Source organism: Microchirus variegatus, assembly GCF_963457635.1.
Source record: "Microchirus variegatus genome assembly, chromosome: 15".
Lineage (NCBI taxonomy): Eukaryota > Metazoa > Chordata > Actinopteri > Pleuronectiformes > Soleidae > Microchirus > Microchirus variegatus.
In genome coordinates, this window is record NC_139816.1 from 13012594 (window position 1) to 13040283 (window position 27690).

The window sequence follows — 27690 nt, forward strand, 5'->3', positions numbered from 1 at the left end:
ACGTACTTTTTATATGCAGACATTTAATCTTAGGTAGTTGCCGACAACCAAGTACTGAAGCTGACCTTCACAGAATGTGGCCATTGTTCGACATACCAACAGTTTTATCAAATTCAAATTGATAATTCAGATAAACACATGCATGGCGAACAAGGAAAAGAGCGATTGGGGACGCGGCGGTGACCAAGAATTAAAATACACGACACCTACTGTTTGAAGATCTTCATGAAGATCAACCTAAAAAAAAAAATATTTAAAAAAAGAAGTCCTGTCTTAAACCTCCAAAAGCAATGTTCAAGCTAAAAATAACTAGTACAGGTATTGTGGAACATGGTTGTATGAGGTACAGACATGATTCATCCAGCCTGAAATGAAGACTCACTTCCAATGAAAACATGGCTGCCCACACAAAGTCTATGTAATCTTAATGTTCACTGGTTTATGTCCATGTTTGACAGCTATTTAACAGGGTTTGTAAAATGCTCTCCCACTCCAAGGACTGTTGAGAAAACTAGTTATTTTACATCACAGCATGACTCACAGGAGTCATTAGTCCACTGCTGCCTCCATCAGTACACTCTCATGCATTACTTTAGTGTATGTCACTTGTTCAGATTTATCTCTGAAACACAAACATAACAAATGAGGTAGCAGCTCATGCATCTCCAGGTAATAAAAATGCTGATTGTGAATATGGAGTTTGGTGTTGGAGAGTGAGAAGTTCAAATGATTAGGTTTTCTGGTGTAAGAGGCCACCAAAAACAGATTTGAGGAAAGGATTTTGTGTAAACGTCACACAGCTACACTTGTTTTAAACAGTTTGATACAGTGGGTGTCACTCACTTTTTCTTTTCTTAGCAGTCCGGGGTCTTTGTAAATTTGGACGAGTCCGACCAGGTCTCCGCAGGCAGGAAGCGGAAGAGTGTTCCTAAAGTTGGATATAGAATAACATTTAGAGATTTGAGAAGACAGCACTCATCATTTTATGGACCAAACATTAAAATAAATCAGATTAGTCCAATTAAAATAATTAATTTCACCCCTAATTACACTCATGACTTACCTGCTGTGACCTGACAGAGTGGCAACAACGCGTCACAATTGACCAAACATTAATAATTCAGCCACTGTCGGCTCAAATATTTTGTTTATGTCATTACAAAGTATGGACAACAGTGAACAGCTAATAATTAGGCCATCATTTACTATAAGTGAGCTATGGCTAATTTTGAGCATATAATTAACACACTTACAGATATAGTTATAGATAACTTCACAAAAGCTACTACTCACCATTTTGGAGGAGTCATCAAGCTGGACCAGGTCAAACATCGCCATCTTGAATCTCCTTGATGCTTTTTTTTTTTTTTTTTTTAAATAGAGCTGCTGCAGGGAGAGTTTCCAAAGTTAAACAGCATCACATTTTTTTCTTTTAATTTTGCAGATTCTCTTGGACGTGACAGCATTTAACTGACGTTGACTGGAGGGAGAGAACTAAGTAGAGGAGGAGGAGGTGGAGCTGAAAGAGCTGCTGATTGAAAACACCTGCGTGAAGATGAGCAGGTGTGTTGTATGTCACCAATCAACAGTCTCCTCTTTTATATGCTATATCCACAAAAGATTCACATTTCCTTCACTTACCTCCATGTTTTCATACATGTTTACGTCTGTATTTATAAAATACATCACAAAGGTCATTGTCCTCGTGTTACTTCGTCATCTTCAGCAAGATAAAGAGGAAAAGACGCTCTCTACTTGATTGTATTTTGATTATTAATAACTTTAGCTGAGACAATATCTTTGATTTTCTTTTTATGTTTTTTGAAAGTTAAAAAGAAAGGTTTTAAAGGCGCCATTTGTAAGAATGTGGCCAAAAACTGTTACTACATTCAAATTCAAAATACCAAGGTCTTTTTAGGTTTCGTATTCTCTGCCATTGTAGCTCAGGCGTAACTGGCAACCCGTGGTTGCTCGACAGCTGAGACTCTACTGACTGCAATGATTGGTAGACGGCGGTAGGTGGCGCCAAACATGATTTCAAAACATAAACGTGATTTGCGGTCTGCAAAATATTTTTTTTAATGCAAATATTATTTTGGCTGCACTGTTGTTGTTGGTGAGTTCAGTTCGGTATATGAACATTATTCCTCAGTGTCTGTGACATATTAGGAGGATTTTATGTCCTGTTGCTTTAGATTTATGACATAATGCACCTTTAAATATTTGATCCATTCATCATTTGTTTGCATGCAAACCAAGACACCTGGCTTTTATTTTGAACTCTTTATGGGTCTTTTTTTTAGTGGTGACTGTTTTAGTGTAGATATACAGGGACAGGTACATTTATTTTTGAAAACTGTGTGGTTATGTCTTGGACAACAAAAAACTGTTAAAATTAAAAGTGCACCATCGGTGAAAAATTAAAACGGCACCTACTGCACATCAGTGGGCCAGGCACCGAAAATCTTGCAGAAACTTTCAGGCTTGATTTCTCACAAAAAACGAGTTTGAGATGTGCCAACGTTCTAATGGCCACATCTTCTTCAAATCCGTTCATGTGTTAGACATCGTTGGAAAGCTTAGAAACTACTCTTTCAGAATCTATAAATAACTCAAAATGCCCCTCGGGAGATTTCCTTCCATTCCTGTTTTTTTCCATGGGTGGACACATATCATTTCCCACATTCTCACACACCTGTGCATACCTATAAAGGGACATCTTTTACAGCAGAGCATCACTTACTATCACCAAGACAGGAATTTTCTATACAGCCCTGAATATCATTTCCTCTAAGGACACCCTCTGGGACATTGTGGTGTCTTCGTAACAGCACCTTTTTTGATTGGAAGGGCACCCACAGGAAAAGAAGTTGCAAGGGCATCTTATAGGGCACTGTATCACTCTTCTCCACTAGAAAGCCACTCTACAGCGTACTTTAGTGTGCGTCTTGTGACTCAAGAGGGCACTTTAGCACGCATCGTTTTTGTCCATTAGGGCATCAGGAGGGTGCGACTGCCCCCGCCCTCCGCCACTGATGCTGTGTCTCTGAGCGCTGAGGTGAAAAGTTATGGTTGCCAGAGGTAATGACTGTGTTCCTTCTCATCAAACCTTTATTTTGGCAGATGAACAAAACATAAAACTTGACAGGGAGGCTCCCCCCCCCCCCCCCCCACACGATCCAAAAATATTACATGTAGCCACACTGTGAATGTGTTTTCCCAAAGATGGAGTGGGCACTTTGGTGGGGAGAGAGGGAAAAAAAGGAGTTTTTCCTGAGTGGCAAGGTGACTCATATAATTATTGAGTTATTTTAGGCCTCCGTACTTTTAAAACAAACCTCTGACAAATGTTGGACATTTGATTTATAATAACCATTCATTTACAACTGGCTCTCTCCTGTAATGAGCCCATGCATCTACTGGAGGGTAACTGAAAATCTCAAATTGCTGTGTCAGTCCACTTGTTTTTGCACTCCAATTCTAGCAAACTATTCAGAGAGATTCCTCCAATGTGTCAATCAGGAATGTTTCATATATTTCTTTCCTTGCTTGTACTCATTATCCTTGCTCAGTATTGCTATCACGATCTCTCAAAGGCAAAGAAATATGTGACATGGTTCCCTTATTGGGGCAATTTTGCTGAGGTGTGAAGAGTATGACCTACTACTGTCAAAGCAATGTGAAACCTTCACGTGAAACGGCTGCAGTGTGCAGGTATAATCTGAAGCATGAGAATTAATGGTGCAAGCTAAATCGTAGAAGAAATGGCACCATTTTAGCATATTTAAGATGCAGCAGCTTACTCAGTGTCAGCATCTCAGACTTGGCCGATGTGTTGCGAGAGGTCGACTCCCAACACAAATAAAAAAAAAAATGCTTTCCAAAAGTAAAGGTGCATTTGTTTGACAGAAAATTAAGACATAGATCAAAATTAAGAACATGTGGAAAAGGCACTCCTAACAGATTATGCTAAATAAATACTGCATTGTCCTTTTACATATGTTTCATGCAGTAATCCCTGTATAATATGCAGAAAAATGACTCTAACACTGGCATTTGTTTTATGCTGTAGATGCAGATGTGGACCACATGTAAAAGCCTTTTCCTAACAAGCATTTACAGGGAAATATGTGCTTATTATACCTCTTCAGTTAACTCGCCCAGTGCTCTGCTGTTGGATTTATTCCTCAGAATGAATAACGACAAGTCTGAATCAAATCTGGGCATATGAAGACACATATTCAGAGCTATCCTTCGGGAAAGTTCTTTTAAGCCTCAGTTGTCCCCTCATACTTCAGAGGATCATTGTTTTATAGCTATCTCCCATTTGCAGAGGGACATTTTTGTGAGTTTGGTGAGCTGTCTAACTGAACAAAGGCTTCCTGTTTATCCTCCAGATGTGGGTCGGCATAGATTACATTTATGATAACAATAATAACAAAATTGTAGCTGAGGAATGTGGCATCAGTCTCCACACACTAAGCCACCCATAATCAAGAAAACAGGGTTCTGAGTTTGTCTATACAAGGCAGGATCAGACAACCTGCATGTAAAACAAATACTTATTTGTAAAGAAAAGGAAAAAAAGGAGTGGAACAGTGCATGAGTTGCCTGGCAAGACTACAGGGAACCGTCTGAAAAAGCTTTAAAGAGGAGGGTCATGGTCTAACAATAAGGCCATGCATAGCAGACAGGCGCACACACTCCCTTGCAATCAGTCATAATACAAGAAAGAGGAAGTGGGAGAGTCTTGGGCCAAGGCCTGGAGGGCCCACGGGTAGTGGAAGAAGAGCAGAGCATGAGAAATGAAAAACCTCACAGTTCATAGTACACAACCTCAAATGGAATCACAAAATGTGTTTGTTTTCAAGTATTTTTCGCGCAAGTCAGCAAAAAATTATTCCTTTGGTGGCTGCCTGCAGCGCATGGTACAGTACACACACTTGTGAGAGGTGGGTGATGCACCAAAGCCAAACCAATGACAGAGGTTTGAGTACGTTTATATTTGGGATCATGGTCAGGGTGCACAGAGTGCAAAATATTAAAGAGGCACAACAAATCAGGTGCTGACGATGGGCCGCACAATCACGGAGGAGGCCGTCTCTGCACTCTGACGTCATAAGTGACCTTTCGCGTGTTTACAGAGGAGGTTTGATTTCCACTCTTTTTTTTCCTGCCTCACACACGGGCCGTTGTGAAGACGGCTCTGCAGGTAAAAGAGTCGCTTTGTCCCGACCTGGACGGTGAGCACTGGAGTCATGTGCTCCTGCCAATCCCCCGATGAAGGGCCCACAAGCCGTGACCATTGAGGGAAGCACAAGCATCACCTGTTTTATATTAAATCAGTCAGATGAAATAAGGAAGCCAATAACCTGCAGCTCACAAGGTACAATTTTAGCTAAATGTGACCCTCGGCTGCTCTGATTGCACTTGTTCAAACTGTTTTCAACCCGAGGAGAAAGTCAGAACTGACATATAATATCACATTAAATTAGATTTGATGTAACAAATATGGCTCCCTCAGCATTTTAACAAAACACTATGAGCCCTCTATTTGCTTCATTTTTGTTCTGTATAGATTTAAATTGAACACGACAAAGCACAAGATTGACTTTTGCTTAAATGCAGCAACATAAACAGCTTATATGTAACTCATCGCTCAACTTATATATGAATCATACAGTGGACACATAAAGACATCCAAACTGCCTCACTCTAAGTCGTCCTCCCTTACGCTGCAGACAATATTGCCCTCTACAGGGCACTCACATTAGTCACGCTTGTCTGTTTGTCACAACTCTTTTTTTTTTTTTTTCAGGCAAGGCTGTGATAAATTAAAGGGACAGAGTCCTACATGTGTTGCTGAATGTAAAATTCAAATGGAGGCTCAGGTGTTGTGTGTGTTGGGTTGTCCTGTAGAAAGACAGAATAAGAAAAAAAGATATCTACAGTTATGCACATCGACAAATGAATGTGTTGACAACAAAAATTTTAATTTGGATAACATGGAAATTACATGTCCTTATATGAATTTATCCCAGGAACATGGACATGAGTTGATCTAATCCACAAGGAGAACGCCAATGCACGAAGGCTCTTGTTCCGAATTAGCCTTATACGCAAGTCGTAATGAATGACATTGTCGCATGAAGGACCTGTCACTGTAGATGGTTGATGAATTTAGTCTCTGGTTTCCGAATTAGACAAAAGAAAAGAACAAAAAAAAAACGAAAGAAAAGAAGCTATAGAGGGCATCTCATCACTCTTGTGGAGGAGAGAGGCAGGTATCTTCCACGAGGAGCTGAGTGTAATGAACTACGGTCAACTTCAATAAGAAATGCTGCAGCAGCACAACAGCTAAGTCTCCCGAGATCCAGCCGCGGGTTCAGCCTCACCGTTGACACGCGATGGACCTCAATTTAGGACACAAAGAGTCGGTCAAACCAGCCACAGGTAAAAGCCTTTCCCTGAGAGGGTTCTTTTCCTTTTCTCTTCCCTGTGTCAACACTTTTGATTCTCTCTCTTCTCCCTCCATTTATGTGTTTTCCACTTTGCTTCACCCCCCCCCCCCCCACTCACATTATTTTCCATTCATTCTTCTGCATTAGCACAATTATCTTTTGCACACCTACATAGTTTACCTCTAAATTAAATTTCCAGACTTATTTACACTCATTAAACCTCTCGAAAATGTGCATGTGCGTGGGAATGAAAGGTGTATGTCACAAATTAATTTGTCGTGTTGCTATTAATTAAATCTCAACTCTGGGTCTTCTGATGAATTATTCCGTGAATTAATGCAAGGAACTCTTAATAGGCTTAGGCAGCGGCACACACCACTCTTGCACTCATCTGGGATTTAAGTAGAAGGACTCTCCAAAATCACTTGCTCTCATGACTCACCTTCCACAGAAGGACAGAAAGACCCTCCAACCACTTCTGCTTTTATGGAGTAAATCACAAACATGTCATGTCCCCATCCTCTGGGACTACATACAACCTTAGCTGTCCTGTACCGTGCAACTAACCAATGTCCTCCATTGAACACCCGAGGACCCACTGAGCCCAAAGCAACCCACATCTCTTATTCCAAGAAAAAGGCTTTTTTTTTTTACTTTCTTTTTTTTTAATCTGTCCTTGCTCACTTATTTCCTCCAGGCATTGACATTTAATCAAACCCAAATCCCATTCTGCCTATTAACATATCAGGCTGTTAAAGTGCTCGAGTACAGGAACCCGTAGCGGAACATTACCATAACTCCTGCCTATGTGATTCTCCCGTTTCTGCCAACGTGTAAAAATGCTTACCTTGCAAACAACTGAGCACAGAGTGGCATTTCTCTCCCACTTCCACTCATTCACCCCACTTATCTTTCTTAGAATGTGTTAATTATTTAGCTGTTTGCGCCTGTGAATATGTGCCAAATAGCATCGAGACCAGCTAAGCATCTAAAGCAAAGGCAATTTTAATATTTCACCAGACCATCAAGAGCATTTAAAGTTTGCTTTTGCCTCGTCTGTGACTAAATAAACAATTGAGGGTTAGTTTTAGGGGATGCTTAGTGCTTTAATGGATGGCACGGTTTCTCTGCAAGCAGCTCAATCCTCCCATTATAAATCATCATGAAGGGACTTAGAAATGTGGTGCGGAACGACTATGAAAAACGCTAATGATTATGAGGTCAATAGCTGATAAATTGCTATATTGGACACGAGTTGTTTTCCACAGTTCAGCAGATACAGGCTCGCGCTGCTTGTGACCTTGGTGAAGGTCTTTCTGCTCTTGAGTTACTCTCAACACATCTGACCCTGTTGGCAGCCATTCATGTATGTCAGGGCCATATGCTGTATTGTGTGGCATCCGGCACGCTGACCATACATACAGCCTGTTTACCTGAGACCCAACCAAGGCCAGACTGGATGTTAGTGTTGAATCACAGCAGGCAATTACTTGCCTGAAAACTGGGACATTTCTTGGAAATGACAGTCACCAGAACACAATATTTTGTGCAATGAAAAGACGACGTTGCTGTCAGCGCTGTTTAGAGAGGGGGATGACAAGGCGGTGGAAATGGAACAGGCCCATGTTGTACAAAGAGGATTATGGAGACAAAACAATTTTGACAAGTCTGAAATTTGAGGACACTTCCAGGGAGATATGAGGACTATAAATGTCAAGCTGTGTGTTTGAAGGGGCGGCAGCTTGCTGTGCAGCTTGTGTGCCCTGCTGACTGTGACGAACACGACAGGAAAAAAAAAAAAGACACACATTGAGTTTTACCTCTGGACTCAAAAGCTGACACTTGACAGAATAGCTCTCCTCAAAGTAGCAGCTATCTGTGCCACTCTGAACAAAAGCCCAGCCTCTTTTCCCTGCAGAGGATATTTTCTTTCAGTGCAACACAACAAATAAATAAATTAGTACAAGCAAGGTTTAATTGTGCAGGGTTACAAAAGGCAGACTTTCCTAGGACATTCAGGTAACCCTTAATAAATGACAGTACTGTTGCTCCAGCATAGATCGATGTTGTTTTGCTATTGTTACACTGAAAAAAAAAAAGTGTTAAATCGTGGACGAAACCTGCAGGTAAGAGACTGATAGCCACTTAATCACAGGGTTGTTTATGTAACTCCATTAGATAAGCCATCTCTCTTCTCCACATTTTAATCAACATAAGTAATGGTGGCCTCTCATCTCAATATACCTGAGCCATCTGCTGTCTAATACCAAGGATTTCACTCAGTTTGATTGCACAAACCTGAGCTATGTCTCGCACTACACCTCACTCAGGATTAACGGTTTGGCAGGGATCAACATCTGTTTCAAGTTTTTGATTTCTCGTGTTCTGTGACTGCCAATTTGCAGCGTGTTATCTATATATTATGCAAGCGAGCCGCAGTAGTTATGCACTTTTTTTCTTCTTCGTACAGTCTGTTTCACTTACAGTTTATTTAATCCTTTAATGGGGCACCAGACTGTCTGGTTTTATTATTCAACAAATCAATATTATCAATTCAAGGCCACCTCATCATGACAAAACATGGTTCTGCAAATTAGCCTCTGTTGTATATTTGCATTTTTCATTCCTTTCCACATTAGAATGCACTCAACAAGTAGTGTTATTAAAGTGTACGATGTAAATGATCAAGGCAAGCACATTCATAAACATCCAAAATACACTGTTTTACCAGCTGATTGATTCCACATAGGAATATTGTGAATTATATTGTGAGATTCACAGTCACGGGATGAAGCTTAACAGGAAGTAAGACGAAATATGAAATAGCCAATGGGGGACGACTCCACTGGTTGCTAAGAGACCTCCATTTGAGTTTAAGGGTGAAATCCAATTCTTTGCTTAACCCTCAATCTCGAAAATGCGCGATCCCGCTAGTGCAAGTGCTGTCCCAATTCTCAGAAAAATTAAGTTGAGGGGCGAGTTTAAAGGGCTGTATCGCCCTCAATATTGAGATTTTCCAAGACCACCCTTGGGAGCAAGGGCTACCCAGAATGCATTGCGTGTTTTGACATAACAAAGATGGCGCCGAAAGCAGTAAAATCACGCTACAAATTAAGTATTTTCTTTGTTAAAATTATGAAAACCATTGTATTATCTTAGTTTAGGCCCATTTTATGGATTACTGACGTCATTGTTGCGCAATATTTATTTTACGATCTTTTGTCAATAGCTGGCCGGTGCGGACAAGCGATCGTTTGCTGTCGTTTACTTTTCAATAAGCCGTGGTGTGTGGTAACTGTCAGCTGAATATGTCCGTGGTTGTGGTATTTGTATGAGTATCATCTTATAACTGACAACCTCATAACTTGACTGACAAACAAATCGGTTTTTTTGGAGTTGACAGACTGGACGTAGCTTTCGCGTTATTCTGCCCCCCACAGTCTGAAGACGTATCTGCATTTAAGGGGTGTCCCATTTCTAAGTGACAAAATAACCCTCAACACTTGTTTTTGAGGCCCAGTTAAGATTAAGGGTTGAGCTTGAGGGTTAAGATAGGAATTGGAATTGGCCCATAGCCTATGGGAGAAGGAGGTACTTCTCACTTCTCAGTAAACATTTTTCTGAGGAGAATTTTGGGTCTTCGACATCACATGATGATGATGATCTCCAACTTGCTCACCAAACATATTCAAACGAATCCACATGAAGCAGCAAACCCTCATATTGTATATGTTAAAACTATTAAAATGGTCATCCCAGAATTTCAAGTTGGCTTGAAATTCAGTCCCCTTTTAGTTTGCAAGAAGAAGAAAGTGTTATTTTTCTATTTAAAGGTTACAGTGTCACTTTTATGATGAAAGCATAATTTAATGGGCTATTATTTCATTCCAGAGATGTGACTCTAACGTAATGACTGAGCTCATTTTTCACACAAATGACTGACCAAGGACAAACATCAGTCAACTACTCTACAAGGCAACATCACCGATTAATTAATTCTCAATTGATCTTTGGAGGAAACAAGTCTTTGGCCATTTCAAAACCGCTACAACAGCAATTTAATCTGAGGTTAAAATCTGAGGTCATTGTTATTAGGAGGCACAGTTCAAACAGTAAATTAGATTTGTTTTTTATTTTTTTAACCTTTCAATATGTTTTTTATTTTATCATTTGCAAATTGAATTTGTATTATTTTACCTTTTAACCTCATTGTATCTTTTGAAATGTTTAGTTTTACTGATTCATTTGCTAACTTCTATTTCGTTTGCACGTTTTTTTGCACTTTTTTGATAATTATCATGCACCTTGAACATACCTTTGTGTATAAATAGTACTTTGCGATTTACAGTTTAATGGTTTATGTGTTTCATACCTGTTTTATATACCTTCCTACACTTAATGCCACTTTCACCATATAACATTATTATACTGTATATGTTATATTTTATAAGGAAGGTTCATTAGGGGAAATTAACCCATACGTATGATTGTATAAGTGTGTAACTGCCTTTGGGGTTTACATAAAAGTCAATGCACAGATGCAAGTCGGCGCAAACTTTGTGGCGTGATGCAACGCGTCAATAGCTCAAACACTTGAACATTTTCAACTTTGGCAAATAATCGCATTGACGCAATAACCAATCAGTGGTGAGATTCTCCAGATGATGGCACGTATACTTGCAGGCGCAGAAAATTGTGATACCAACTCCAGGCATTTTGTCCCAGCTGTGGAGCATCTGCTCGTCATGTGAAAGTATAATGCTCTCATCCATATGGAGTGAACGGTGGAACGTGCCAAGTTGTGTCCACCCCCGACGGCGGTTTCTTCTCCACAGACGTTTCCACAAGAGATGGAGTGCAACGATGGGTCCGATGGTTGATGGTGACTAAAGTGATCCCCAAGCACGTTTGACGTGAATGGTGCAGCGTGATCATCACACAAAACTATACCGTACCTTTGGTTATGGTATATATAGTTTTGTATTTATGTTGCCCTTTTTCAGTTGCACATAATTACAAATTAAGTTTATTACATCTTGTTGCAGGCTCGTTTTACTAGTCGAGACAGATACTTAAAATGTTCTATATAATATGCAAATGCACAGAACTATAATATTTAATAGCCTGCGTACAATAAATTCAATTTGCAATTATGTGCAACTGAAAAAGAGCAACATAAATGAATATAAACACAAAACGATGTATATACCGTAACCAAGGTTACGTACTTCCTTTTAGGAGGCAGTAATCTTGTGTTTCTACGGCAGCCCTGAGGGACAAATCTGCCAAAGTCTTGTGTTTCATTAATTTTGGGATGCGAAAGCCACCGTAGTTCCCTGAAGTGTTTAGGGAAAGGTTGCAATCTGCTGTCCCACCATTAGATGTCACTGATTCTTACACACTGGACTCGTATTTTAAATGTTAATTAATTAGAGTCTGGCTGGATTATTAGAACTTTATGGGCCTCAAGCCTTTGACATTTAGGACGCAGAACAATGTTATAAAACAGAACAAAAAAAGTCCCCCCAAAAAATCAAATAAAAATGGTGCCACCTCCACTGATTTAAAGATACCCCCCTCCCCCTTCGCTGCGAGGGTGATGGTGTGGTACAGGAAGAGCTCTTCTCTTCTCTTTTCTCCTCTCCTCCGGCAGAAGTGGATCAGCTGACGAATGGTATCTCCCTCCTCCTCCTCCTCCTCCTCTTGTGGATGGATCGTGCCGCCGAGACCGGGCAGCCTGAGCGCTGACACAGGAGCAGGTTGCCCGCTGCTCGCTGTGCTCTCTCCGCGCCGGATGCCGCAACGACCGCGCGTCTACTAAAAAAGCCGCCTTGAATATAGCGGTTTTATTTGATTTCATTCCCTCCCCCGCGGTCTTGCCTCGGACAGGAAGCGACCCGCTTTCCCCTCCCTCCTCCTCCTCCTCCTCGCCATGGCTTCCAACTTCAACGACATAGTCAAACAGGGATACGTGAGGATACGGAGTAAGAAACTGGGGGTGAGTACTGTTGCACTTGCTGCCGCGAACGGTGGAGGAGGTACGGCAGCGGGAGGAGGTTGTTGTGGTGGTGAAGGGATGAGGAGAAAGAGGAGTTCTAGTTGTTTTTGGTGTTTTTGGATAAAAAAAAAATAGAGGTTCTAATTGCTCTAAATGCAGGCAGGAGTCCTGTTGGAAGCTCCTCAAGAGGAGAAAACAGACTAGAGCAGCGAGAGCATGCGGCCAAGTTTCAGCCAGTGCTTCGTATAAAAATACTTCAGCTCCAGGGATGATTGACAGCTCTGTGTCATGCTCTCAAATCATATTTGTGCTTTACTTTATTTTCTTTTATGAAATGCAGACTGTAGTGGAGCTGCAGGATATATATATATATATATATATATATATATATATGTATATATATATATGCACCACAAAATAATAATAATGCTGCTGTTCTTTATTTGGTGACAGATTTTGCAATTGTGATATTGGGGCTGATAAATCCCTGCAGTGCTGAATAATGTTTTCTTGTGTGCATTTTATGTTTATCAAAAAAAAGAAATCCATTTTGCCATTTTTTTTTTACGATCCCTAGATTTAAGCCTATCCAGTGTCCTCTGTTGTAAGAACTGACAAATTGTCTATGTGTGATGATCTGCTTTTCAACTGTCAACAACAATGCATTTACCATTCTGCCCGATGATGTGATTTTCCCCGAAAAACAGACATTTTCAATCATTAGCTCATGCTGAACAGAATGGCTCAATATGTAATTGCATCAGCACCATTCAACTTTTTATTTTTTAAACACATAATTACTCACTTTTCCAACCAGGACTATAATTATAAAAGATTAAACAACCCATGGAGAGATAAAGTGCCACATTACCAGTTCGGTGAATAATTCTATTGTTGACTGAGATGTTCTAATAATGTAATATGACAGGCAGTAGCCACAAAATACCATATTAAAGTCTAATAAGGTCATTTGCAGGCCATTCATCTCTCTATTATAGTGTCAGGAGCGAATTAACACCATGTCACGTGGATCCTGGGATGGACAACATAATACTGGGAACGTCGTTTATCACGGCGCCATTATCAGCGAGCACAGCCTCACTTGTTCTTTAAGTCTCTTTCTCAGCCCCTGATGAATTATTCCTCCTGGTAATGAAAAGTCTCATTGAACTCCAGCTGATTCAGCAGTGATTGCAGCTCCTCACTGCCATGATAATGGATTTCCATTGGGATACGGCGAGTAGTAAAGAAAAAAAAAAAATGGCGCACGTTGGAATGATTGATATGTATATTCAGTTATGAGTGCCTTATTGTGTGACTCATGAAGCCATCTGCTTTTGTTCGTACTTCCAGCTCATTACGCGAGCAGAACAGGCACACTCCCTCGCCCCTGATGAAGTGTGATGGCGGAGGCTAATGATGTTTGCCTCCTCACATCATCACCTGGCTTCATCAACACTACTTTCCCATTGTTTACCGCTGTTCATCTTTGACTAATCTTTCACGGAGCGATAATTATCAAGTTGGAGAAATCTTGAAACACAATTTTGCACAACGAGATCCCGATATAAAAAACGAGGGGAAAACACGAGACATTCGTTTCTTTGTCACAGTTGACTCGCTTTGTTTACTTCTTAGCACAACGCTGTTAGGCAGATGCATCCAGAGAAAGGGGGCGGCGAGAGGAGAGCCTGTGACTTTGCAGAGCCAGTGAGAATGCATGCTGTGCCGGCTGCGCGTGAGGTATGGATGCGAGAGCTTTCCCGGCTCCATGTCTCATCCTGCTGTTAGTGGTGAAAAAAAAATGTTTGTTTCCTGATAGCCCACTCCCTCAGCCCACACTCGCTCACTGGCTGTTTCATCACACAAAAAACCATGCTGTGATGGCCTCAGAGGACCCCACTGGGGGATTGATGGAAAAAAAGGGCATCTGTCCATGTTAGGTTTGGCTATTCCAGGCCATTTCTTTCTTCTTCTAACAAAAAAAGGTAGACATAAACTGTAAAAATGGATGTCTCAGTCAATAGGCATCGATACATCCCTGTGATTATCTTGTTTTAATAGCTGTGCTGGGTGTCTTGCTGGTGCTCAATGGCAAATCTTCAAGTATTTGTGTTTGTGGGATCAAAATCCGAGTGGGTGACAGACGCACACAGGCGTGGGATGAGCGGAGAAAAACACATCTGGGTAGAAGCGAATTATGCTCCGAGTTGGCTGAAATTCAGAAATTGTTTTGGAGCTGAAACATAAATTTTTTTCTGTATTCATTCATGAGCAGCTTGTTAATATTTATGGGTTTGAAGAGAGTGCTGTGTCTTTCATGTAAAATACAACCAGAAGTGCAACATAGACACTCATCCACTGGTCAACATTGTCCTCATCATATGGATTTTTGATGATTTTTTTACTATTTGACATAGCAGTACAAAGATGGCTGCAGCTCTCAATTATTTGAGGAATTGATTGGTACAAACACTAGCAGATCTTCAGATTGTTTGGTTTATCCAAACAGTTGGCTGGAAATACCCCAAAAATGAAAATTAGATAAGTCAAAACCAATAAACCAATAAAATATCAAGCTTTTATACCGTAGTCACCGGATGTGCTCTGTTCCAAGTTCTCACAAATATATAGAAGACTTGGCGTCACGTTTGACCTTCTACCACTGCCACCTCCATTTCTGTCATAATGCTTTGCCATTTAAAATGTATTGTACATTCCTTTTTATTAGAAAGCGGTACAGTCCAATGGTTCTCCTTATGCGATATGTGGCAACGCGGGGCAGCTTTGGCTGAAATTCATCAGCCGCCGTCAATGTGATTGGCTCATTTTCAAACCCCGTCGTGTGTGAAGGTTGAGGCCACGAGGTCATGCCTGTGTTCTGCAGAGTGATCAAAATTGCCAGCCGGGGCACTTTCACTCTTTTTATGTCTTCTTTCTTTTCCCCTGGGATTTTTGTTTTCCTGTTTCATTGACATGAGAAGCAATGATTTTCCTACATTAGCCAACTTCTTTGTCTCTTTGTTAGGCAAGGAGACAAGGATGCAGTGTTCTTGAATACACAAGTAGTGTCTCTCTCTTGTTTCTTCCCCTCACTTCCTTACCACCCATTCTCTCACCTCCCCGTCCCAGAGTGTCTCACCTGTACTCCCCACTCTTCACAGTGTCTCTCTCATCTTCCCTCTCTCCATCTCTCCTCTTCTTTTCTTCCTGTTTATCTGGTGATCTGCCTCACCTCATTCCCCTTTCTCTCTCACCTTTCTCTCCTTCACTGGTTTGCAGACAGTTGAAAGACTGAGCACAAAAGCACCCGATTCATCACCTGACACTGCACCATCCGTAACCCCAAAAGACTATTCCCCCTGACACCATGCAAAGGCAAAGGCCCCAACACACACACACACACACAGACACACACCACACACACACACACACAAACTGGCTTGGTTCAGCACTGATGAATTGGCGCACACATGCACCCCCAACAAGTAAACAATCGGCTGCCAGAGAACTGTGTTTGGATCCTCAATTAATTTTAATCATGTGGATTTTGTACCATACAGTAGTGTTTTTACCACATGAAGACAAAGTAAATGCTCACAAGAGCCAAAACAAATTAAGTGTCTCTGCAAACAGAAACAAAACAAAAAGTCGGACAGAGTCAGAGAAACAGAAGTGGTGACGTTTACATAATTTGTGTGGTTCAAGCAAATTCCTGTCACTTTTTCCAAAAAATCAAGTGCCAAACAAAGAGTTCATAATGATGTTTAATTAATTCCTAGAAATTCAAACACCCCTCCGCGTACGCCGCCGTTGCCACTTTCCAGTTTTCATACTTTGATAGCAATTTAATTAATCGTTACTTAATTAACAGTGCTGCTAGTGTTACAATATTCTTAACTTAAAGTACTCTACTTAGTAGAGTAGAATGGAATTAAGACTTCATGAACAGGAAATCACTGACAACAAGAGGAAACAGACAGCTTATAACTTAAGTGTAATAATAATTTAAAGCTCCCATAGAACGGAAGTACCAATTAACGCTGTTTTTTGGTGTGTATCTGCGCCATTATCTCGTTTATGAAGCCCCGAAGGTTGGAAAAAAAAAACGGTTCAGACACTGCTGAGAACGATTTGATGTATTGTAATCTCGGGCTCAGTGAGATATCTGAAAAAACCTGGTCCGGTTACGTAAACAGCAGTTCTCCCGAACAGCGGATCCTCCTGCTCCGGGCACTAGTCCGGGCACATCCGGTTGTGTACATTGAACCGCAAAAGAAGAAGTTTGTCCGTTGTGGAGGTGTTTCACAATCGACAGTTTCTTCTGACTCTGGGTCTGACTCCGGGTCAAAGTCGTAAAAGGGACTGCAGCGGGGAGTCGTGACGAAGCCCTTTTTAAACATTGTTAAAACAATGTTTTGATAATGAGTAGCAGTGCATCCACTGTTCCAGAGGGGGCGCTGCGCTTCTGAGAGCTGATGTGCTGATTACGTCACTTCCAGGTATTGGCCAATCACAACACAGTCTGGAGTGAGATTTCAGTCAGAAACAGTGCGACTGACAAGAGCTTCTGTGAGGAGAGATTTCTATTGGCTCATTTACAGCAACTTGGAGGTTTTTGACCATAAATACAAGTTAATGTATGTAAGTAGACCTCCATAACTAACATATGTCCAATAGGACCACTCTATGGGAGCTTTAAGGCAAATGGCCCAACTACAATTTCTAATAACATTAGCCAGAAACACAAGACAGTCAACCTGATCGCGATCGAGTATTACCCGCAGACAAGAATACATTTAGAACACACATATGTCCCTGGCAAGCACATATATGTATAAACATAAAGTTTTGCACTGTTTTATAATCATGTTATTTTCATTATCACAGTAAGAATTTTTAAATGGCAAAGTAACAAAATCCAGGCCACGCGGGAGTGAAAAATTATGCCATTCTTTTCACATCTGGAGTCAGATAACATAATAACATAATAGGAGGTGAATGACTGATGTGACTGGGGCCGATTTTTTTTGTCCCTGGTCTTAAATAATACATTATAAAACCATTTTGATCCAGAGAACCCTTTAAAACCCCTTTCCTGAATAAAGGATTTTAAAATGTTTATTGGTAAAACCCTCTAAAAGGGTTCTCCTATGAGGACAAGCCGAAGAACCTTACATGGTTCTACCTAGCACTTTTATTTCTAAGAGTGCAGGAAAACGTATGTCCACCCTCGGCTTGATTCTAAGGCGTGTGTCTTCAACATGTAATAACTCTTCGAACGTGAACTTAACTCCCACGTTGAAATAAAATCCAAATAAACAGTGACAGACCGAGTGCCAATGCTATCAGTTCTCGTCTCATGAAACGCTGAATACGGTGACGTTTGTAATTTTGTGTGTGTGTCAGTCTCTGTCCAGGTGCACGTTTCTCAGGTTTTCGAGTCACTGCGGTAAATCGTGAAAAAGGTCAGTCGAATAATATTTTGGCCCCGTCGGTCCGACTCCGCTCAAGCCTTAACAAAAATGTTCAGTTTACGTTGGCTGCAGGGGAGTCTGTCTGCCATTCAGTGTCTCCTTTCACAAACATGTTTTGACACTTCAAAGGAGCTGTAAATCCGATGTTGCCTCTGAGGCAGAGCGTATAATGTTTGAAGAGCAAGGGGAGTACTTCACATGTATGTAGACCTCAGATAGGCTCTTGTTTACGTTTGATTTCACACATCGAATGTGCACTAAAACTACAGAGTATCTTTATTTGACTTAATCTTATATCTAAAATTGTGACTAAGATTTGTAGATTAATGATGAACTACTTGACTGTATGTAATATAAATATATTATTTATCTTACTGGGTTGCCGTTAAATCCTTAAATCTAAGCCCAAATAAAGTAAAAATCAACACAGATCTTAAAATACTCATAATTTACGCAACCCCGCCAATGCAATTTGTAAGGATAAGAATAAAATTGGAAGGGATAAAGTTGTAATGCAGTTATGAGGCTGCCTCGGTCAAACCACAGCATTAAATGTCAATGCAGAAAACAAATTAAAAATGCATTATGTCTGGCCCAGAATGAGGAGGAGGGAAAATACAATCAGGCAAATGTATGGATGTAAACATATAATGCTGACTGAGAATTTAGGTTATTCATCATCCTAACACAGGGATATCATTTGCAAAAACATGGTTTACAGTCCCGTTTATCGATTTATTCAAGGGATTTTTGGGTCTTAAAATTTGTTTTTTATGAGTGCGCCATTTCCCAATCTTGGGTAAACATACATTTTGTTTGGGGGCTATAATTTAAGGACTGTGCGACGACAACGACTGCTGCTGCAACAGCACAAGACTTAAAATCATTTCACCTTTGTTCCTTGAATAAAGGTCTTAAGAAAGTTTAATGTGTGATAGAGGATTTAATGTGTGGGTGTTTGTGAGCCGCAACACAACAGGAGTTGACGACAAGGAACACTTTTAATTTGTTTCGCTTGTTTAACTGAATTACGTAGTGTAATAATCCACCCGTATAGATGTGTGAAACTGAATACAAATGTTTACTGGTGAGATAAGTTACCAACTCTTTGCTCTTGGGAAATTGAAGTATGTTAATAGTGCGGTTGAGGGTAAATCTACTGAAAGTTTTAATTGGGTGCTATTCTATATATAAACTAGTTTATAACAAACAAGAATTGCACCCAGTGTAGTGCATACCTCCATGAAGACCTCTCATAATACTTTGTACCTTGAGGCGCTGTATTGTCCAGTCTGCTGTCGGTCAGATGTAAGAGGATGAACGAGTGCTGTCCAGATGCAAGAAGCCATGTTTGTAGACAAAGAAACAACAGTTTAGTTATGACTTTAGCAGTGCTAGTAAACTACCACATTGTAAATGGTGAGTTTAATATGATTATTTGACAGGATACGTGATTAGATTTGTTCCGCTTTAGCAATGCAATGATCACCATACAGTATATTTATCTCTATCGCCTTATTGGAACACATCCAGGAAATGTATGCAGAAAAAAAACGACACCTTCTACAGGTCAGAGTGTCAAGTATTTAGTGTGACCTACTTATATAATAGCATGAACCCGGCTTTCTGAAAGCCTGCTGTGGGACCCTAATTAATATTGCTGGTTGGTCCTACAATTTCATGTCAACAAAAATATCTGCTGTGAAAAAAGGTCAATTACATGGGGCTTATTCAAGCATTACATACACATGTTGTATAAGCTAAACAAATATATAAGACCAACTTTCTCTCACTTCGTTCCGAGCCAGATGTCAAAGATCACAGAATATGGAATCCACAAAGCTGGTGGTGCTGTGAGAGCTTTGCGCAGTACTTTATCTGATTTTTTTTTAAATGCAGATATTTTTGTTTTGTTAAGATTTTTGAGTTGTGGCCCATTGACGAAACAAACACGTTGAAAATGGTACACTGAGGATAAAGAAAACGTTTTTTAAATTAATTTTCACATTTCTACACATGTCTAACCAGTTTATTGAAATGAGAAAATGACTGGCAGATAGATAAAGAAAAGTGAATATATAACATTGTAGTTGCAGTCCTCACTTCATTGTTGTTTGATTGTTCTTGTTAACTGTGGGCCCCATAATGGTTGTATTTGAGCTGACAATAATGGGTGCCAAGTGGGTTTGTCTGTGGTTTCCATGGTGGCCCCATCTGTGTTTGCCCACACTTAGAACCCTGTCCAGGCTACCTAGGGTAATACGTTGGTAGTACCCAGGTAGCCTGGACGGGATACTAAAGGTGCATGGACTTGTGGTACCATATGGTTTCAAACATGGGTGGAAACCACAGGCAAACCCTTTTGGGACCCATATTGTCAGCCCAAATATAACCATGATGGGCCCACGTGGACATGCTGACGAGGGTACACAACACTATTATTGATCAATTCTGTTTCAGTCTTAAGCCTCGGTCACATGCAGTTAATGTGCAGTTATAATAAGGAGTCAATCCATTCAAGAATAAACATTTTTCTCACATACATTATGAGAGCAATGAAACTTGATGACCATAAAGTTGTCAGCAGCGCAAATCAAGCATCTTGCTTTTTTTGTCAGTTTGGTCATTATCTGTGAAGACTCTGAGTCCTTTTCTGGAAAACACTGTTGCTTTCCACTCATCTCACTCTGCAGTCACTCCCTCCATTATCAGTTATTTCTCCTTTGTTCCTCTCAGCTCTTTTTGACTTGCAAGTGGGTATTTGTATGAGCAAAAAAAAGAAAAAGAAGAGCGGCCTTTATGTAGACAGTACGTATTGTACTGGTGTGTGGGTATGTTCCCCCTTGTTGCCGCACACGCACACACCAAAGTGGAGGCAAAGAAGTGGAGAACAATGAGTCTATTGTCCTAGATGGCACAGCCATTTAAGATAGCATCTTGCCACTCTTATGCACTCACTATTAACAATGACAGGCTGTCTAGAATGGTCAGGAGATTTTGTTCACCCCAGGAACTGTACTTCATTGCAGTGGAGTTTAGAATAAAACATAGTCAGCTGTAACAATTGAGATCTCCAAACATTGGAGTAACAATGTACAGTATGACTTGGTTTGTGCAAAGAAATCAGCAGATTATTAAATTCTTACATCCAGTCACCACAGTAAGCTTTGTTCAGCACAGAAACTAAAACAAATTATTGTGATAATCGTGGGGCTTCTTTTTGGACTGAGTGCATAAATACACAAATATGCAAGGCTATATACGTTGTGTGGTCATTTCCTTTTGGTTTCCATCTGCTTTTTCCCCATCAGACAAAGACTTGGAGACAAATTACCCTGCTTTTATTGGTCCTGATGAATCACATCTCCAGCAGGATATGGGAACAACAGCCCAACGGTCGTTATTCAATGTGAAAAATGTGCCGCTATTATATAGTCGCTTTCATGAATAAATCTCTGACCTCACATCAACATTTCACATCATTGATTTCCGTTGTTCCTAATTATCAAAAAAGCTTTTTGTCACGAGCAGGGATAAATGTTATCAGTGGTTAGTAATGTCTAAAACCTTGTTGATTAATAACGCACCATAAAAAGACTAGTGGCTATTAATGCACCGTTCTACTGTATCAACTCTCTGTATTCTTGTCCTCACGTAACATCCTGCTTTGAAAAAAAGGGACTGAACTTTAGTTTTAGCCTCAAAGCACCTTTTCCTTTTCATTTTGCCTCCTGTCCCTCCATCTGAAATCTATTCACAAACACACCAGCGCTGTCCATTACAGCTTTGTGCAAAGTTTCCCAATCCCACAGGCAGAAAGTCACAGCTCAGTCGAGGTCTCTCTTTCTCTTCATGGCTGTTTAATCTCACCAATCCCTGCAGACCATTCATCCTGACAACACAGAAAAACGTCTGATTTAACTCCACACAGTAAAACCAAAAATAGAAAGAACAATCATATCCAGATTCGTTTAGATTGTGTCTTTCTCTGTGATGAATGGCAGCGTCGGTCTGTTCTTGGTCAATACACGTCTGTCCATTTTGAAATAACTCAACAACTATGTAACGGATGGTTATGGAATTCTAAGTAGACATTCATGGTCTTCAGACTGAGGATGGGAATCGGATTCGGTCAGTATCGGTATCGGTATCGCTGGATCGGATATCAGGCAGATACAAATGTAGAATCCGATGCCATCCAAAAATCATATCGCATGCTTCATGCACGGACTGTAAAAATTTAAATAAAAACCATTTTAGCTGCATTGTATTTGGGCCGTTTATTTTGTCTTTTTGGGAGAACAATATTTGTTCCACAGTTTTCACAGTTTTTCACAAATGTGTCGTGAACAGGTTCATACGTTCATAAATGGTCTAAAATTTCTGAATTGTAATAAAATCGGTTACCGGTAGATACTCGAGTTTTTGGCATCGGTATTGTATCGGACACAAAAAAGCGGCATCATCCCATCCCTATGCAGACCAGTGACATGCTGATGAAACTGACATTTCCAACAGTGTGAATTAGCTAATGTGCTGAAATGTGAGCTGAAAAATAAAACTATCACCTCTTATTTCAGCTTCTTAAAAGTGTATATCTTTGATCAGTATTCATTATCACTCTCTGACATTTTATAGACTAAACACTTCTTCTTTCTACGCTTCCCTTCGCCCTATTCCTTGTGTCTTCCTCTGTTACACCAGCTGTCCTCATGTCCTCCTTCACAACATCCCTGAACCTTCTCTGAGTTCTTCCTCTTTTCCTCCTGTTCGACAGCTCCATTTTTATTTTAACATCCTTTGTCCAATATAATCACTATCCCTCCTCTGCACGTGACCAAACCATCTCAACCTTGCCTCCTCTCTTACTTTATTTCCAAACTGTTCAACCTGAGCTGACCCTTGAATATGCTCATGTCTAATCCTGTCCGGCCAGGTCACTCCCAATGAAAATCTCAGCGTCTTCAGCTCTGCCTCTTGCCTTTTAGACAGTGCCATTGTTTTCTTGCCATGCATGATCAGGTCTCACAACAGTCTTGTCGTCCTTCTCTTTCACTCTTGCTGCTCTGTCACACAACACCTCTGACAATCTTACACAATTCACCTCTTGGTGCACTGTCCATTGCTTTTGATGGTTGACCCCAGGTATTTAATCCCATTCACATTTGCTACTGCCTTGCACCTTCACCCCATAACCAACAGATTCATAGTTGCAGCCCTACAGTAAACACGTTATCTGCGTATCACGAGCATGTTACAACCACGTTAATATGCTAATGTAGCATTTTCACACAAAGCACTGCCTTCGCGTGACTGTAGCCTCTTGTCGCATGTTAAGTCTACAGGAAATCATTTAAGCAGACAAACACAATACTGAAAGCTGCAATCAGCAGCTGTCCCACTTTATGGGTCAGTGTTTGTATAACTAATCTGGTTGTTACTGTAAATGAGCACTGAGCCCCATCATGATCAAATATTTAAGCCTCAGGTTGTTCTGTTGTGGCTCATATTGAAGAATTCTAGCTTTGTATTCTCATTTTCCTTCAGGTCAGTGAGGTATTTGGAGCTTTAATACCATTTTATTACTATTTCTGATGAGGTGTCGGTGAGACATTTTCCCCCATTTGCTGCTGACAGTGAGCTGAGGACAAAATGTTGACTCGGATGATTTACTCTGGCTGTTTAATAGCCCACAAAGAAGTCAAATTTCATTGATGTGCAAACAGTCATTTGCTGCTCCTGCTAAATCACTCAGAATGCTGTCACTGTTGTCAGAAAGTTGGCAAGCCAAGTATGTGTCTCTTAGCGGTGTTTCACGAGAGGATATTTGCTCTCTCTTTTTTTCTCCTCGTTTCAATAAAGCTTTTGAATAAATTAGATTCTGGAGTTGATCCGTGTCCGTCGCGGAACGTGTAGTAATACAATGTCTGTTCACAGTAAAAAAAAAAATATTCCCTCAGTAATTCATGATTTTGAAAGGTGAACACATTTTTTGCTCCATAAGTCTATCTGATCCACATATTTTCACCTCCCACGCTGTGCTCATTTTTACCGGTCTCTGTGGAACTGTGTTGCAACATTGTGCACATACGCTGGAGACTCACTGCTAAAACTGCAGGCCTAGAGGAATCTATCATAGCTCCATTAACACCTCTGCTTCATCCTCCTATCCACACCTTGGTCCATTCATTAATGCACAGACCACAGACTTTCTTCCACAACGACTATCACTTTGTGTTGATGTGTGCCACGTGTTTGTGTGCAGATATTTGAGGATCTTCAGTTTCCAGAGGGATATTACTTCTGTATGGATCGTTGCATCATTAAATTAAGAAGCTGACATCTGATTTACGCGTGCACAGTGCAGTAGAACAGTCATTTATTTGTTCCGCGACCTGGAGATATTACATCAAATCCTATGAGCTGTATTTCAGAGACGACTTGTCAAAGCTGACAAGCAATGAAGCGGTTACATGCAATGTATCAAAAGTGGACCAGATGAAGTTATTCTTAGAATAATAATAATAAAAAAAAGTTCCACTTCCCTTTTTATATTTGACTTATGATCTATAATGAGCTCTTCTCCTGCTGTTACCTTTCATCAGCCTGCTTGCCAAGCAATTTCAGGACAGCGTTCAGCCAAAGATAGCATCAGCTGTGTGTCTGTGTGTGTTAAGGGGCTTGTCTTTGTGCCTTTGTTCCTAATTTTGTCAGGGCAGTACACAGGTAAACATTATTACACTCTTGCTTAAAAAGATTAATTAAAATATTACACCTAATCCACTTGGAATGCAAGCAAACAGCCTTGTTGAATAGTGTAAATTTGCACAAGCTGTTGACTGGTCAGGCCTATTTTTAACGTGTCACCAATTTGTAAGCGCAGTCTTATTAATGTGTTGTTAAAAAACTTCAGCAGATTAGCAGGCAGTTCATGCCAACAGCCTGTGTGGGAGAATTGTTTGTTTCAGATTTTTCTTTTTGGAGTCGAGTGTGTACTTTCTTCTCTCCTTTCCCTTCTCTGTCTCTCTCGGGGGAGTTCTTTTAATAGTAAGGAGGTGACAGTTTACCTCTCACTGAGCACTGAGGTGACAGTTTGGTACCTGCCCAGTGTGGCATGAAGGCACTACAGCTGACTCATCGCTGCCTTCTTTTCAAAGTCGTACTTCGCCCCGAAATTGACCTCACGTATAGGTCGAGGCTGTCTGATCCACTTTCTTAGAAACGGCTTTTTAATATTTCCCCAACAATTATTGTGCGAGGAATGAATTTTGGATAAGGACCGTCAGGGGAAATGGAGCTCACAAAAGTAGCCTTGGCAGTGGCACTTTGAGCGGATCATTAAAGGTCATAATGGGGAGAATAATGGCTCTTAAGTCATAAAACTATTGAAAACATGAGGTTACTGGACAAAGATTCAGAGTGAAATATATGATATATAAAGAGGTAATAAGGCAAACTTGGAGCCTTTCATGGGTTTTATTGGGGGCTATGTCAGCATATCAGGACTCAAAGGCACAGCAAATTTCATCGTCTGTTTTGGTTCCCCTTTGCTTAAGACTGGTAAGGACTAGGGGTGAGCTGATATAATACTTATTGTAGTTATAAGTGTGGTTCTGGCCAAAATCACCAGATCAGATATCTGGAAAAACCCTAACTATGCTAAAAATGCTTCTCTAAGACTAAGCCCAGGCAACATCATGTGACCATGGATGTGAATGTCTTCCACACATTTGGAGCATTATTTATTTGCATGTCTTATTAACAGCTAAGTTAAATAAAGAGGTATAATCGTGTATCTGACTGATATGGATCGTGGTAGGTTGAAATATTATTGTATCAGACGTGAAAAAAATCAAGCTGTTGTACTGGATGCAGGATGCAAGAGCTGGTGTTATGTTGTATGCATGTAAAAACATGATAGATACTTAGGTTAACCCCTCTGTTACCAATCCTGTCATCATGGAAAGGATTTGGCACGGGTACTTCTCATTACCTTAACTCCTAGACCGTTTGTGATATCAAGAAACTTCAAAAATTCAAATACTACGGACTGGCGATCTGTCAAGGGTGTGACCCCTTTTAGCACCCAGCCTTTTGCCCGATGTCAGCTAAGAATGGCACAGCTGATTATCATGATGGTCATCTATAAAATGCTGTTCTCTTGATTGTTTTAGATACATAGTTCCTTTGTGGCATAAACTTATCCAAAACGCACTGAGACGATAGGAAATTATTGAAGAAATATCACCTCTTTAGAACGATAGAAGCTTTTTGGATGAGAGGTAAAACATGTCAAGTCCATTTGCTACCACCTCCTTGTGTTTGGTATACCGATGGATTGGCTGAATAAGAATCTACACAGACATACACTGGGTTGCATTTTTTTTCTGCGAAAACCCCCCCCGTCTCAGCGGCAAAGAGAACGACAGTGAAAACAAGGCTCATCAGTGATGAATATAAATGAGGGGTGATATCATTCTTCTGTCAACACTACAATGTGCAATGAGTTTTAAAAATCATCATGATAAGTTTCATCCAAAAAATGGTGTTTATTTTAGCTTTAACTTTGAAAGAAGTTGGTTGTGAGAGCAGACACTGTGGGTCAGTGGCTATGAGCAAACATTTTTCATTCCAAAAAAGATTAATTCCGAATCAAATTCACGATTGCATCGTTAAACTAAATGATCCGATTGTGGTGTGTGTGTGTGTGAACATCCGTCAAGTGAATGGACTATTTTGATTTCTCTTCCGCGTCTGTTCATTATTCTTTTTTTGGAATGGAAATACGAGAGTAACAAACACGTCATGTTTACGTGGATCAGAAGCCAAACCAGGCAGTCAGCAGAACCTAAACATATGTAGTGTTAACTGGTGTTACCCCACTCACACCTCCCTCTCTCCCTCCCTCCCTCTCAGTCATTCCCTCAAATTTAAGAGAAACATTTGCTAGACAAAGCGATAATTGCATTCCTCAACGATTGCATGCTGAGACACAGTGATATTGAATCATAGCCCACTTAATCCAAGGGAGTGTGTTCTTTGTAAGGAAAATTAACCGAAAACAATATGACACACTCCACCTGATTCTGTGCTTTGACATTAAAGTCCACATTTCTTCTCTCCCACGCGCCGCACACATGCGTGCTCATTCCCCCCGCAGTGTCCTCCTCGATTTTGCAGACCCAATGTGGCTGAGTCAAGTTAGTTCCAGTGAGCACAAATCGTTTTTTTTTCCTCCTGGTTGTGAGGGAATAGCAGACACAGAGCCTGCTGCTTTCACAGCTAACTGTATCAGAGAAGCAGCCCAAACATCAGTGAGCGAGTACCTCTTTAGAATTAATCCTAGGGGGGTGGTGGGGGGGGTTGGGAAACGACACTGCACCATAGGATTACTGCTTTTAGGGCTTCTGTCGAAATCCAAATAACACGCGCTTGCACAAAGTGTCCAGATGTTTGTCTTATAATATCCTGCTTAACATTCAGCACGCAGTGGACTTGGTATCACCTTTATTGATATGATAAGTGGTCAGCTAATCGTAATTAACAGAGACAATATGTTGCCGTTACATCACGATAGCGCCTTCTTTCATCTCATGCTCTCTATTCACGGCCCACGCGGGGGCTGGTCGGTCACTTCTGAGACGTGTGTCTGCTTTTCATGTAGCAGCCCCCTTTTCTTTTTCCGCAGAAATTCACATTATTCTCATCTGAGAAGCAACACACTGAAGTGAAAAATAAAGATTAGCCAAGCATA

General features: G+C 40.6%; 1 protein-coding gene across 2 annotated transcripts in view; it reads left to right on the forward strand.

The window, feature by feature from the left end:
- Positions 1–12393: 12393 nt before the first annotated feature.
- Positions 12394–27690, forward strand: part of dok6 (docking protein 6) — a gene marked incomplete at both ends in the record, with an annotated part of 47295 nt that continues 31998 nt past the window's right edge. For both annotated transcript variants that reach the window (XM_083901919.1, XM_083901920.1), the window contains one exon: positions 12394–12459. In XM_083901919.1, the coding sequence (XP_083758045.1) occupies positions 12394–12459 (66 nt within the window). The remainder of the gene's footprint in view (positions 12460–27690) is intronic.